Source organism: Leptodactylus fuscus, chromosome 1 (genome assembly GCF_031893055.1).
Source record: "Leptodactylus fuscus isolate aLepFus1 chromosome 1, aLepFus1.hap2, whole genome shotgun sequence".
In the NCBI taxonomy this organism is placed as follows: Eukaryota; Metazoa; Chordata; class Amphibia; order Anura; family Leptodactylidae; genus Leptodactylus; species Leptodactylus fuscus.
In genome coordinates, this window is record NC_134265.1 from 85,995,315 (window position 1) to 86,009,920 (window position 14,606).

General features: G+C 42.9%; 1 protein-coding gene across 1 annotated transcript in view; it reads left to right on the forward strand.

The window, feature by feature from the left end:
* Positions 1–1,916: 1,916 nt before the first annotated feature.
* P2RX6 (purinergic receptor P2X 6) overlaps positions 1,917–14,606 on the forward strand; it is a 30,021-nt gene continuing 17,331 nt past the window's right edge. The window contains exons 1-6 of the mRNA XM_075272702.1: positions 1,917–2,080; positions 4,322–4,475; positions 4,830–4,901; positions 5,086–5,161; positions 7,547–7,631; positions 8,724–8,804. Of these exons, the coding sequence (XP_075128803.1) occupies positions 1,947–2,080; positions 4,322–4,475; positions 4,830–4,901; positions 5,086–5,161; positions 7,547–7,631; positions 8,724–8,804 (602 nt within the window). The 5' untranslated portion in view covers positions 1,917–1,946. The remainder of the gene's footprint in view (positions 2,081–4,321; positions 4,476–4,829; positions 4,902–5,085; positions 5,162–7,546; positions 7,632–8,723; positions 8,805–14,606) is intronic.

The following is a 14,606-nucleotide window of genomic DNA, read 5'->3' on the forward strand; positions in this document are numbered from 1 at the left end:
ACAGAGGCGGCGCTGGAGTCGGTTTTCGAGCAGCAATGGGGATGCCCCCATCGCATTTTCTGCGCTGGGGGACGCCCCCATCACTGCGATAGAACTAATTAGCATACCGGTACAAACCGGTATTTCGAACGAACGGCGCAGTGGAGAGCACTTCCAAAGGTAGGAGACGAATAGCCTTTCTAAAGGCTATTCCGACGTGTTACCTAGAAAAAATAGTTTTTTAATGGTAGAATCCCTTTAAAAGAATCCAGAAGTTCTGTATTATTTTTCAATTTCACTTCATTGTGAATTTTTTTTCCAGCTTCCCAGTACATTGCACAGAACATTAAAAGGTAACCTTTTGAAGTACAATTTGTCTCACAAAAAATAAACCCACATAGGACAGAAAAATTTAAATGTTTTGGTTTTTGGAAGGCAGGGATTAAAGGAATTCAATCATTTGACATTTTTTTCTCCCTAACACACAGGAATAGCCTTAAGAAAGGCTATTCTTCTTCTACCTTTAGAAGTTTTCTCTGCGCCGCCATTCTGTAGATATCCCGGTTTCTTCGGTATGTAAATTAGTTTACTTGCAGCACTGGGGGCAGTCCCCAGTGCTCAAGCAGTACTGTGGGCATCCCCATTGCTGTGAGAAAACTCTCCAGCGCTGGCTTCTGTCTTCTTCTGGCATGCCTCCCCACGATGTCTTCTTCTGTCGACTTTTGCTGGATTTAAAATTCATGGATGCGCAGTTGGCTCTGCCATCGGGCAGAGCCAACTGTGCATGCCTGCGGCCATTTCCTTGTGGCCACTTATACAGTACGCTCATGTAGGTGGCCGCCTTCTTCTTGTTTCACCACCTTCGCCCCTTCTTCCCGTCACATCTTCATCAAAAAGTGCTGACTATGCATGTCCATTGCCATTTCCCTGTGGCCGAACGGGAGAGGCCACAGGAAAATGTCTGACGGACATACGCAGAGGGCTCAATCGGCCATTTTCCTGTGGCCGAACAGGAAAGAAGAGGCGGAGGTGGCGAACAGAATAAGGCAGCACTGGATAGTTTTTTTCCAGCACAGTGGCCGCCCCCAGTGCTGTGAGAAAACTAATTAGCATATGGACAAAAACTGGGATATCTAAGATATTGCGGCGGGGAAAAGACATCTAAAGGTGGGGAAGAATATTTCTTAAGGCTATTCCAACGTGGGTTTAACTAAAAACGGGATTCTAATGATAGAATCCCTTTAAAAAAATGGACACACAAAAATGAAAAATTATCCTCTGACGTTAAGGGTTAAAGCATCTTTAAAGGGAATCTGTCACTATCAAAATGTTGTGTAGTTTGCAGGATAAGCTGAACAGATATATATTTTTCTGAGAAAAGATGTAATATTACTTGTCATTCATGTCATTTATCCATCTATTTCTCTGTTCTTTCTATAGTTAGGAGTAGTTGCGTCCAGTGGGCGGTCCTATCTGTGACTGACAGTTGTCTCACTGTATTCACACTTAGAGGGGAGGCGGTCAGTCACTGTTAGGTCCGCCCACTGGACTCAGTTTCTTCTTCTAAGGACATAAGGGAACAGAGAAATAAATGAATTGGCATTTTATACTGAATCTTTTACCGCAAAACTATATATCATTCTGCTCAGCTCCTCCTGCTCTGCAACATACTACGTGCAGATTACACTGCATTTTCACGGTTTCAGATTCCCTTTAAGATCATAATAGTGAACATCCCAGAGTGGTTCATGGTCATAGTATTCATTCATGAATTCACATGTAATATGTGCTATCCGGACGTCGCTAAGCAGCTGCCAGCATTACTGCAGAAGTGCCATGTACAAGTCAGCCCTAGAATTTTGTGCCCAACAATGTAACTTGATATGAAATCAAATGCAGCAGCGCTGCTGTCTCTTTAACGGTGTAGTGTGATCAAATAGCAGAGTCATTCCGTCTATGAAGCAGTAATGGAAGCTGCCTGTACAAAATCTTTTCCACCGTTTCTAGATTACAAGACAGAGAAATACGTCCTGACTAAAAACAGGAAGATTGGTGTATTTCATCGTCTGCTTCAGCTGGGCGTTCTATGCTACATAGTAGGGTGAGTAACATATAACTTTTGTTCTGGAACAAAAGCATAGATATATTTTGTTTTTCTATGTATTTTGCTTATGTTTATCAGATTCCCCCAGACATAATTAAAGGATAGGGATAATTCTGTAGGAACAGAAGCAAAGTCCTTATTAAAATACAGCAAATTATTATTCATATGTGTGTATGAATTCCTAGGTGGGTATATACATCTAAACTAGTGACTGCATTTCATCTATTCATTGACTATGGGGGCCTATCTAAATTGGAGGTCTGACTGCTGATGCATACATACATCAGGTCTCAAACAAGTATAATGTAGTAAACTGTCACGGATGGACCACAACACAGAGCAGCAAAATGCCTACCTACAATAGTAATGTCATAGCTCATTGTGCAATACCATAAACATCATAGGCCTCATGCAAAATGCAAAGTCCTATGTATTGATCTTGAGAAGCTGCACACAGAAGCCATATGGGTGCATATTGCAGAACTATAAGCTCTCTGTGTGCCCCTTTGTGAAGTCTGAATTTGTTAAAAGAAATTGGTGCTCTGTATGAAATCATTGAGGTAATGTATTCGTCCACAAACCTCTGCAGACATATGTATTTAAAGAGACTGTATGAAAAGTCATTTTCATATACGCTAGTAATATCGATGAATGTAGCAGAACCCTCATACTCTACTAAGGGGAACAATTTGTAACAATTTCTGTTAAGCTTGATTTTTGAGTTGTTTTATAGTTTATTAGACATGCTTTTTTCAAACCTGTAGTTAGTTTTCTTCTACCACGTCAGCTTTTTTCTCTACACCTTATGAGAATTAGGAAACACAAATATGCATGCAACACACGGCACAAAAATAAACGATAGCTTCAAAAGTGATCAAAGTTTAACTATGTCAAAAAAGACAGAAGCTTCTCAATATATATAAAAATATAACAATTTTTATTAAATGATACTCAAATGATAAAAATTAAATACAAATACAAAACACGGGATAGTTGCTTCAAAAATACAACAGATGGTAGTAGTAATAAATGACTTATAAGTCCAGGGTCAGTATGCTGTATGTGTTGTGGAGAGATCACATAGGTCTACAATGCTGTTTGTAATACAAAGAGTGTGTACCAAGGCAGGTCTCACACAAAACAATAGTAATCAGCAAGGAAACATAATAAAGAAAATACTCTGTAGAGATTTACACAACAGACCCTAGGACCATAATAATAATGTAGATACCTACCACCCGTTTAGGGGCGCGTACATGGGTGGTAGGTATCTACATTATTATTATACATCACAGATTTAAGACAACGAAATTGCTGTTCCCCCAGTGTCATCAAAGGCTAGTATTTTTCATGTCGGCCTTGATAATCCCTATGCTGACGAAAGTGCACCTATTTTATGATGAGGTTCAGGCGCACCCTCCAGTAGTGTGAATGCCAATACTGAAATCTTTACCAGCTTGTAGCTGGCATAGTTTTACTTTATCGTCCCATCCACAAGACACCATCGAAACACCCCTTTTGCAAAACGTGGTGAGGGCAGCTTGGGACAATTTTTGTTACAAGTAGGGTTTAAAATATTGCAAATCCAAGGTCTGGGGCTTTTTGCACCTCATCCATTTCAGATCCTGGCTATAGTTTATTATTGAAGTCAGGGGCGTAACTACCGTAGAGGCAGCAGAGGCGGCTGCTACAGGGCCCGGGCCATTAGGGGGGCCCGGTGACAGCCGCTACCGCTGCATTTTTTTTTTACTGTGTGCAGGGGCCACTATGGGGGATAATACTGTGTGCAGGGGCCACTAAGGGACATAATACTGTGTGCAGGGGCCACTAATGGACATAATACTGTGTGCAGGGGACACTATTGGGGATAATACTGTGTGCAGGGGCCACTATGGGGGATAATACTGTGTGCAGGGGCCACTAAGGGACATAATACTGTGTGCAGGGGCCACTAATGGACATAATACTGTGTGCAGGGGCCACTAATGGACATAATACTATGTGCAGAGATTACTAAAGGACATAACAGAGTGCGGAGCAGGGGGTCGGTCGAGGTCTTTGGCGTCGGTGTCGATTGGGGGGGGGCCATGTCAAAAGTTTGCCACGGGGCCCCGCCATTCCTAGTTACGCCACTGATTGGAGTGTAATAAAACTTTTCACACATTAATGAAAGGATATGTATTACTTATTATTTCCTTGTATATCAGACTATATTTCTAATGTGTGGTTTATTCACAGGTGGGTGTTTATAGTAAAAAAGGGATACCAAGAAAGTGATAATGATCCACACATTTCTGTGATAACAAAAATGAAAGGATCATCGGTAACCAAAGACTTTAGGGAATTTCAAGAAAGATTATGGGATGTAGCTGACTTTGTGAAACCTTCTCAGGTGAGTTTTTTCATTATGGCTTACAACATGTGTTTTTAAGGCTAAGGCCCCATGTAGCGAACTACAGCAGAACAGTGCTGTGGGAATAACCAAGGCAGGCTACCTTAAAAGGGTTTATCCGGAACCAAAATATTAATGGCCAACATATTGTATCTCTGCCAATCCACTGATGAACATGCTGTCACATGGCATGAGCAGCGGTGCCATTTACAATTACTGATTGATGGGGAAGCACAATGTTGGGCATGGATGATGTTGGACAATCTCAGATCTGATACTGTTAAGCTCTACTAAGGACTTGTCACTGTAAACTAACTTGGTCAAATAAGACATATATATGCTGAACTTTTACAGGGAGAAAATGTCCTGTTTTTGGTTACAAAATTTATCTCAACACCAGGACAAGTATTAGGTGTGTGTCCAGAGGTAAGAGGGCTCTTTTCTTCTTAGTAGTCAATAATCCATAATTGTATAACTCACGGAGCACTTACAATACTTTACATACTCCATATGATGATATTTGCCAACCACTGCATTTACAAATAGACTTGCTGATCTGGTTACTATGTGGCATTATCTTTAGTTGTTTACTTTGTCTTTTGCCTTTAAGAGTCCAACAATTTTAGATGGCAGATGTAGTGAAGACATAGACTGCACTGAAGGGGAACCGGTGATTAGTGGAAATGGTAAATTAGATTATTACTCTTTTTAATACTTATAGTTTATACACCACCATCTTCCAATATGTAGTGTAATTTGTTACTCACCTTTAAAGAGGCTGTCTGTTTCATTTTTTAATATTTAATTGTGTTGTTACTAGGGCCAGGAACATAACTAAATATTGCTCACCTCTCTGCGGGTCTATGTTTTCAGCGCTGGCAGCTACATTTGCTTGTATACAGGTCACCAATGACATCCTGTTCGTGCAAGGGGAACACTGCAGTCATTCACAGGCCTCAGTGGAGACCTCTTCATAAATGGCACCTGACTGCTGTGATGTGCTGATTGTGAAGAGGTGGCCACTGAGGCCTGTGATTGGCTACAGTGGTCACCTGGCACAAACATCCATGGAACCTATATACAGCTAAACAGAGCTGTCATTTCTGGAGATGGGGATCCCAGGGAGAGGCGAGTAATGGTTTGTTATGTTTATGGATCCAGCAGTATTGAACAATAAAAATATAAAATCAGCCGGCCTTTTAATGAGATTTCCCAGCCTCATCATATTTTATACAAAGCACTTACAATGCTATAAAACAAAAGAAGTAATACTCAGTTTGTCAAACCAGTGCCAACTCTCTCTCTCTGCCGCCCTGACAATTTTTTTTTAACTTGACTCCAGTATTCACATATAAACGCATCAGTGATAGGTTGACATTACTGCAGTCACCATCATAGCCAGTGATTTGGTTACAGGGCTCATGTGATATGTCACTACATCATTACTGGATTTGGGTTGAAATGAGGGAACCAAATAAGGCTCCATTCCCACGGAGTAACGCGCTGCGCATTCAGACACGTATACACATGTCAGAGTGTGAGCGCTCAAAACAGATTCCATTGATTTCATTGTGTAGCGCCCGTAAGTCGGCACACATTGAAATGAATGGGATCTGTTTTGAGCGCTCACACTCTGACACGTGTATACCTGGGAACGGAGCCTAACAGTCAGTGCAGGGGCAGCAGAGGTAAGGTAAGTGTTACTCTTTATATTACTTATAGCATTGTAAACGCTTTTTTTTCCAGAGGCCTCGAAGAATAGCTGTAGCAATAGCATCAAACTTTTTTTTTTTTTAACTTTTCTATGTTTACTGAGATGTTCTGAAATATTCAAGGCTTAGTGACAGATGTCTGCTCAAAGATCTGCACTGAATTCCAGAACAGTGGAATTTTATCACAATTATGTAAATACTGGATAAATGTTGTAACGTTGACAACATAAACTATACACTAAGGAGGAATGTGCCATGGATTTTGGAGCAGATTCCACCCCAAATTTGTCTCCCATTGTTTTCAATGAGAGACAGAGATTGCAGCAGGACACACAAAAAAAAAAAAAATCAGCACCCTGCTCAATCTTGCCATGTCTCTGCCGGTTATGCCCATTCATCCGGACTTAATCAGCAGAGGAAAGACGCATTGGAATGCAATGGTCTGCAGGAATTTCTCTCTCTTTTTTTTTTTTTTTTAATGTAGATTATGAGCCCCAAATAGGGATCACAATGTACATGTTTTTTTTCTTATCAGTATATCTTTGTAGAATGGGAGGAAATCCACGCAAACACAGGGAGAACATACAAACTCCTTCCAGATGTTGTTCCTGGCGGGATTCGAACCCAGGATTCCAGTGCTAACCACTGAGCCACCGTTTTGCCCCTTTTTCTCTTCATTTTCCGTTGGGTGAACCTAGCCTAACTACAAATGTAGTAGAAAAAAAGAGAATTTACCTGCACATTGTGCTATTGCTATAACAATCTTAGCAATAATTAGTGAATATTACCATATAAAAAACAAAAAAACTTTGCAAGTCTTCAGTAGGTGATACTTTTTTTTAATGGCTAACTCATAATGATGACAGAATATAACATTTCGAAGCTCAGAGGAAGCTTCGAAACGTTATATTCTGTCATCATTATGAGTTAGCCATTAAAAAAGGTATCACCTACTGAAGACTTGCAAAGTTTTTTTGTTTTTTATATTTTATAACCACTGGCTAACACGGTACCAAAACAATGAATATTACCATATAATAGTAATGCATCAGTACTAACCACCTGCAGAGGAACAGTAATGTCATGAGCTATCAATACTTTGTATCAGCAACTAACACACTTCAGTTTGGAAATGAAGATTGTCATTTTGGGATGTATTGTTTACCATTGGCTTGTTTGCCAACAGAGAATATGTAGTTGTACACTAGCAATGTTACTTTAACATGCCTTATGAGATCACCATTGCTTTTGGTGATCTCGCATAGAATCACAAAATAACAAGCGCGGACAAATGGAACTGAAAAACACTTATGTAGTGTAGATAGCATAAAATGTGAGTGCTTGTCTGTTTTCTTGCAGGTATAAAAACAGGGAAATGTAATGCAACTCATTTTACGTGTGAGATATATGGGTGGTGTCCTGTTGAGAATCCAGATCTAATCAGGTAATTCATCATACTATAATTTCCTAGTTACACAATTAAACAGGATCTGTCAGCAGATTTCATACAAGCGACATACACTATTAAATAGATATCTTAGACCTGATATGGCTGGCGTGTACTTCCATGACAGAACTGCTGCATTATCCTGATGTAATAATAAGCATCCTATTCATCCAGTTTGAGACTACCACAGCTCAGGAATCTACGATTAATTTTCTACGGAAATTAACGCTTTTTATTTGGACAAAGAGGAAAATAATTTTCTACAGGGTATTGAAAAGTTAGTTTCCAGATCAAACAAGTGCATTGAGGTTATGGGGGACTACATTGAAAAATAACATTTATTCAGAATTTTCGGCTTTTTCCTTCATGCCTATACTGAGAATACATTGAACTCTCCTCGTACAGTAGTGGTATTCATGAACTAATCTCAATCTATACCCATTAAGTATAGCCTGTTTGACAAATGCTTCAAATGCCTTTCATTGTAGCTGAAAAAAACACATCAAATTTTTGGTGCCATCTAGAATTTCTCTCTGTTTTTTTAATCACCCACACCATCCCCCATTGTTCCAAAATCTGGTACACTTAGGGTGGGAAACATTTGTTCAGAATTTTCAGACTGTAAATTGGGTGCAGAAATAAGTTTTACAATGTAAACACCTATCAGGTTGGGTTCACACCAGCACTTGAACTCCTTTCGGGTTTCCGTCACCGAACCCAGTTAAAAAAGGTGGACCCCACAAATGGAAAACCGAACGCAGGTGTGAACCTAGCGTCAGACCATATTTAGCACAATTAACCCAATGAATGTAGATAAATCCATAATACCATAATACAAATGACAACAATACATGTTGGAGACAATCACTATAACAAAGTTACACTACAACAAACAATACAACCATTATAAATGGGCAGTCATAACAAACCACAAAATTTTGTTCTGATTGACTATCCTGATCCTGATCCTGATTATAACCAAGATGCATCTATAGGCCGTCTTATGTTTTACCCTCTTTCTAGTCATTAAGCGATTACAGAATTTCATTGACAACTGTGTAAATGTCATCACTGGTTTTCTCTGCTTAGGAAAATACCACTAACTGAAGCTGAAAACTTCACTCTTTTAATAAAAAATGACGTGTACTTTAGGAAATTTAATTTCTCAGGGTGAGTGCATTTTTATTTTACATTTTCACCTGTACAAATTGACATTTATGAAATTGGTTACGAGAACCCTAGGACCATACTATATATGTCTGAGAAAGTGTCAGAATATTTCAGAACAAGTTGAAGAGTTAAGAGTTTCATATTCTAGCAGGCTCCAAGTATATTAAGCATTAAGCACATAATGGAACAGTTGCTATAGCAATGTCCCAGATTTAGGATGTAGTATTGCACCTTCTCATGTGCAGGGCAAGGATAGTAGAAAGCACACACAACACTATTCATAGTGGCAGGTCACTTAGTTTTTATAGCTTAATATTATAAATGACCTATAGAACATGATTCTTGTATCCTGGTGTGTTTTCTGGGCAATTGTCATTATTAGGGGCTATTTGGTTAGTTGACGTTCATGAATTATATACAGACTATAGCTAATAATAACTCTTGTCAGATAGATCCCACTATTTCTGAATAGAACGCTCCAGACTGTGCTTCATTGTCTCTTATCAAGGGCAGAAAATTGACAGGATGAATTTTAACAGTTCCAAACATTGTTCCAAGGTTATTGCTTCCCATGAGTGTAAAGCAGGGTACTGGTTGGCCTGAAAACTAGTGGCATGATCTGGAATTAAAGCCAAGCTAGATTTCAGGAAAACCAGGCATAGATCTATATGGAACTGCCTTCCCAAAAGTTCTTCTTTTAACTTCAAGGATGACATATATATTGTTTGCCCAGAACCCTTAGCAGGGCATGTATGGTTTATATGATCCTGAATAGAGATGAGCAAACAGTGAAATATTCGATATTCGATTCGAATAGCCCCTCAATATTCGACTATTCGAACGAATATCAAATTCCATTATAGTCCATGGGGGAAAAAAAGTTTGCTTTAGGGGAACCACTATTGGACTCAGAAGGGTCACCAAGTCCACTATGACACCTCAGCAAATGATGACAAGACCTCTTTAATGCAACTGGGACAACAGGGGAAGCATGCCTGGGGGGATCTAATACGCCAAAATCACAGTTTTACCCCACTATCACAGCCTATCAAATAGACACTTTCCACACTCAAAAAAACCTCTATAAAGGGGAAAAATACTTGGAAAACTTCTTTCCTCCCCAATTGTATGGACAGAAACCCAAATTTTAAGCTAAAGAAACAGCATGCGCTCATCACAATCCCTGACTTGATATCTGCGTTAAGTAGGGTACCACACTGAACAGGACCGAGCACCAGGAACAGGTGTTACAATGTCTAGCAGATAATGCTTACAGCTCCTTATCCACTAGCCAGTCAGCCACTACCTCAAGTCCTCTTCCTTGCTAAAAGTCTGGTCCTCCTTCCTCCCAACATGCCCAATCTTCCCAATCTGCTCCTTTTGCCTGCACCATCATGCGCCTCTTCCCAGCAACTCCCCATCTCCCAGGCCTTTCATCGCTGGCAGAAGTACAGAGCAACCCACCCACATGCCCAAGCCTTCAACGGCCTCATCTTAAAACTGCTGGCCATGGAGATGTTGCCGCTTGTGGAAATTCAGGCCTTCTGTGACCTGCTGACAACTGCGGCACCTCGCTATGCTGTCCCTATTTCTCCTGATGTGCCATCCAAGCCTTGCACCAGCACGTGTCCCGTAACATCAGGCGCACCCTAAGTTCCGAGGCGTGGACAAGTGCATGCGACCAGGGACACTACATCTCAATCACGGCACACTGGGTGAATGTAGTTGAGGTTGGGACCAGGTCGCCAACTGTGGCGGCCTACCTTGTCTCCCCGCCCAATATTCCTGGCAGGGGTTCTAAAACACCACCCTCCTCCTCCTCCTCCGCTGCCGTTAAATCGACCCCAGCTACGAACTGGAAATGCTGCAACACTGGTGTGGGGAGACGTCAGTAGGCCGTGCTGAAGCTCATCAGCTTGGGGGACAGACAGCACACTGCCTCCGAGGTGAGGGATGCTATCCTGGATGAGACGGCAATGTGGTTTTCGCCGCTGCACCTGGGCCCAGGCATGTTTTCGTGTGTGATAATGGCCAGAACCTGGTAGCGGCTCTGGAGCTTGCCAGCCTCCAACATGGTCCATGCCTGGCCCACGTTTTCAACTTATTGGTGCAATGGTCTTTAAAGACGTACCCCAATGTTCTCGAGCTACTGGTGAAAGTGCGGCGCTTGTACGCCCACTTTGGCAAGTCTACAATAGCCGCTGCTAGCCTCAATAGACTCCAGCAACGCCTACATCTGCCTGAAGCGCCGGCTGTTTTTTCGAGGTCACCACACGCTGAAACCCTATATAACCTATGTTGAGCAGGGTGTGTGAGCAGCAGAGACCTTTGATGGAGTTCCAACTCCAAAACCCAAGGGTTGATCAAAGTCAGCTCCCTCAGTTTCTCAACCATGAGTGCCGATGGATGGCAGACTTACGTGAAATCCTATCCCATCCTTTTCACTGGACACTTTACAAACTCACTAGAACCTCTACGAAAGTGGATAAATAATTGGAAACCTTCTTTCCGCTACATTAATATGCACAAAAACATAACTTTAAACCGAAAGAAACATTAGCATGCGCTCATCACAATTCCTGATTTGACAGCTGCATTATGCAAGGTGCAGGGTACAATGCAGACCAGGCCCGAGCACCAGGAACAGGTGTTATGACAGCTAGCGGATAATGCTTCCAGCTGCTTTTCCACCAGCCAGTCAGCCTCTACCTCCAGTCGTGTTCATACCCAAGAGTCTGCCCCTCCTTCCTCCCAACATGCCCAATCTTCCCAGCAGAGTTATCCCACCCTTGCCCCCTTCCAGGATCTATTTTCGGGTCCTTTTACTGTCTCTCCCTCTGTTGAACCGCTTCGCAAATCCCAGGAGCTACCAGACGACTTTGTGTGTCCTGATGCTCAAATAATGGAGCATCCGCCATTTCCTGTCAATTTTGTGGTTATGGCCCTGCAACCGGCGTTTCTCAGCCTCAGTGATGATGACGAGACACAGTTTCCATCAGGGCAAGTTGTGGTTATGTACGGTTTGCAGTAAGAGGAAAGTGAGCAATTGGAAGAGGAGTTGTGGACGACGAGGTCATCAACCCGACATGGAAAGGGGTGATGTCTAGTGGGGAAAGCAGTATAGATGTGGAGGCAAGAGCAGCAGCAAAAAAGGTGGCTAGAGGCAGAGGCATGTCCAGAGGCACACACAGTCACTCATTCCTGTATACTGTCATACAGTATATAGGACCTAACAACTTGGTGGTGCCAATGTTTTTAAAAACTTACACCAATGTTCACAAGCTACTGATGAAAGAGCGTTCACTTCTGTAAGTCTACAATAGCCGCTGCTGGCCGGAAAACCCTCCAGCTAAGCCTACATCTGCCTGAAGCACTGACTGTTGTGCGAGGTCACCACACGCTGAAACCCTAGATACCATATGTTGAGCAGGGTGTGTGAGCAGCAGAGACCTTTGATGGAGTTCCATCTCCAAAACCCAAGGGTTCATCAAAGTCAGCTCCCTCAGTTTCTTTTTTTTTTTTTTTTTTCAAATGTAGATTGTGAGCCCCACATAGAGCTCACAATGTACATTTTTCCCTATCAGTATGTCTTTGGAATATGGGATGGAAATCCATGCAAACACGGGGAGAACATACAAACTCCTTGCAGATGGTTTTTTGCCCTTGGCGGGATTTGAACACCAGGACTCCAGCGCTGCAAGGCTGCAGTGCTAACCACTGAGCCACCGTGTGGCCCCCCTCCCTCAGTTTCTCAACAATGAGTGCCCATGGATGGCAGACTTATGTGAATTCCTATCCCATCCTTTCCACTGGACACTTTACAAACTCAATAGAACCTCTATGAAAGTCTAAATACTTTGAAACCTTGTTTCCTCAACATTATTATGGACAGAAGCAAAAATTTAAAGCAAAAGAAACATTAGCATGAACCCCTTTAAGTCATGTTGGCCATGACACCCACAGATGGCATAGGCAATAAGAAATCCAACAGCCCCCACCCTTAACTGTCATTGTGTGTGTGTGTGATGTTGTAAGACCTTACAAAATTCACTTTTGTGGCCCTTAACGTGAGCCCTTCAAAATTAAGTTAGAGTCCCTTAAGCTGATATACGCTCAATATATCTAGCCTCTGTGTATACAAAAGAAAACATTTATATACATCACAAAATGCGTAAAGCTAGCGCTAAGGGACGAGGACATGGGGCATGGAAATGCAGCTGGGGAGCAAGGTTGTGGTCAAGCTACAGCTATAGGCAGAGGCATGTCCAGAGGCACAGGACAGCTGCTTCACAGAAGCCAGGCCAGAGCCAGCAAGGCCTAAGATTTTCCCTGTACTAGCCACTCGCCCAAAACTCGCCCATGTTGGCCACCTTCCTCGATGTTGTGTAGATTTTACAGGGTATGCGTGGAGGACAAATTGAGTGCGTTTTGCACACTGTGCAACTAAAAACTAAATAGGGGCTCTGAGAAAAGCAACCTGAGCACCTCAGCCATGTGCCGTCATTTGTAAGGCAAGCACTGGGCTCAGTGGGAAAGAGCAAACGCAGGACAATTGTTAGCCGGCGTTGCCTAAACTGCCTCTTCCACTGTTTCCAGAGCTGGTGCTGCAGTCCAGACCACCATCATGCACCTCTTCCCAGCAATTCCCCATCTCCCAGGCGTTTCATTGCAGGCAGAAGTACAGTGCAACTCACCCACATGCCCAAGCCTTCAATGGCCTCATCTCAAAATTGTTGGCCCTGGAGATGTTGGCGTTTTTGCTAGTGGAGACTCTGGCCTTCCGTGACCTGATGGCAGCTGCGGCACCTCGCTATGCTGCCCCTAGCCATCACTACTTCCCTTGGAGTGCCGTCCCCAACTTGCGACAGTGCGTGTCCCATAACATCAGTTGGGCCCTGAGTTCCATGCTTTGCTCTAAGATGCACTTGACCACCGACACATGGACAAGCGCATGCAGACAGGGACGCTACATCTCATTCACGGCACGCTGGGTGAATGTAGTCAAGGCTGGGACCCTCTCACAAACCCTCCTCCTCCACCGTAACATTGACCCCAGCTGCAAGCTGGAAACCCTGCAGCACAGGCGTGGCGAGACGTCAGCAGGCAGTGCTGAAGCTCATCAGCTTGGCCGACAGAAAACAGACTTCCCCCAAGATTAGGGATGCCATCCTCGATGCAACGGCAATGTGGTTTTCCCCACTGCACCTGGGCCCAGGCATATTTGCATATGTGATAATGGCCGAAACCTGGTAGCAGATCTGGAGCTTGCTAGACTCAAACAAGGTCCAAACATGGCCCACGGTTTTAACTTGTTGGTGCAAAGGTTCTTTGAAACCTACACCATTGTGCCTGATATACTGGAGGAAATGGAGAGTGACACTTAGGGCCCCTTCACACGGTGTAAGTGCGCCGCTCATTTAGACCCGTACACGCGAGTGCATCAAAACACATCCCATTCACTTCAATGGGAGCGCGCGTAAAGCCGGCTTTACGCGCGCTCCCATTGAAGTGAATGGGATTTGTTTTGAAGCGCTCACGTGTACAGGGTCGCTTTACGCGTGCTCCCATTGAAGTGAATGGGATGTGTTTTGAAGCACTCGCATGTACGGGTCTAAATGAGCGGTGCACTTACGCCGTGTGAAGGGGCTGTTACAGTTGGGGGCAGCGAAGTCATGCTAAGTAACACTCTGGCACACATGGCTGATTTCATGTTGGGTTGCTTTTCAAGAGACAAAGGCATAGTTCACATCATGTTGAGCAAACAATACTGGATATTTGCAGTCCTCGACCCCCCATATAAGA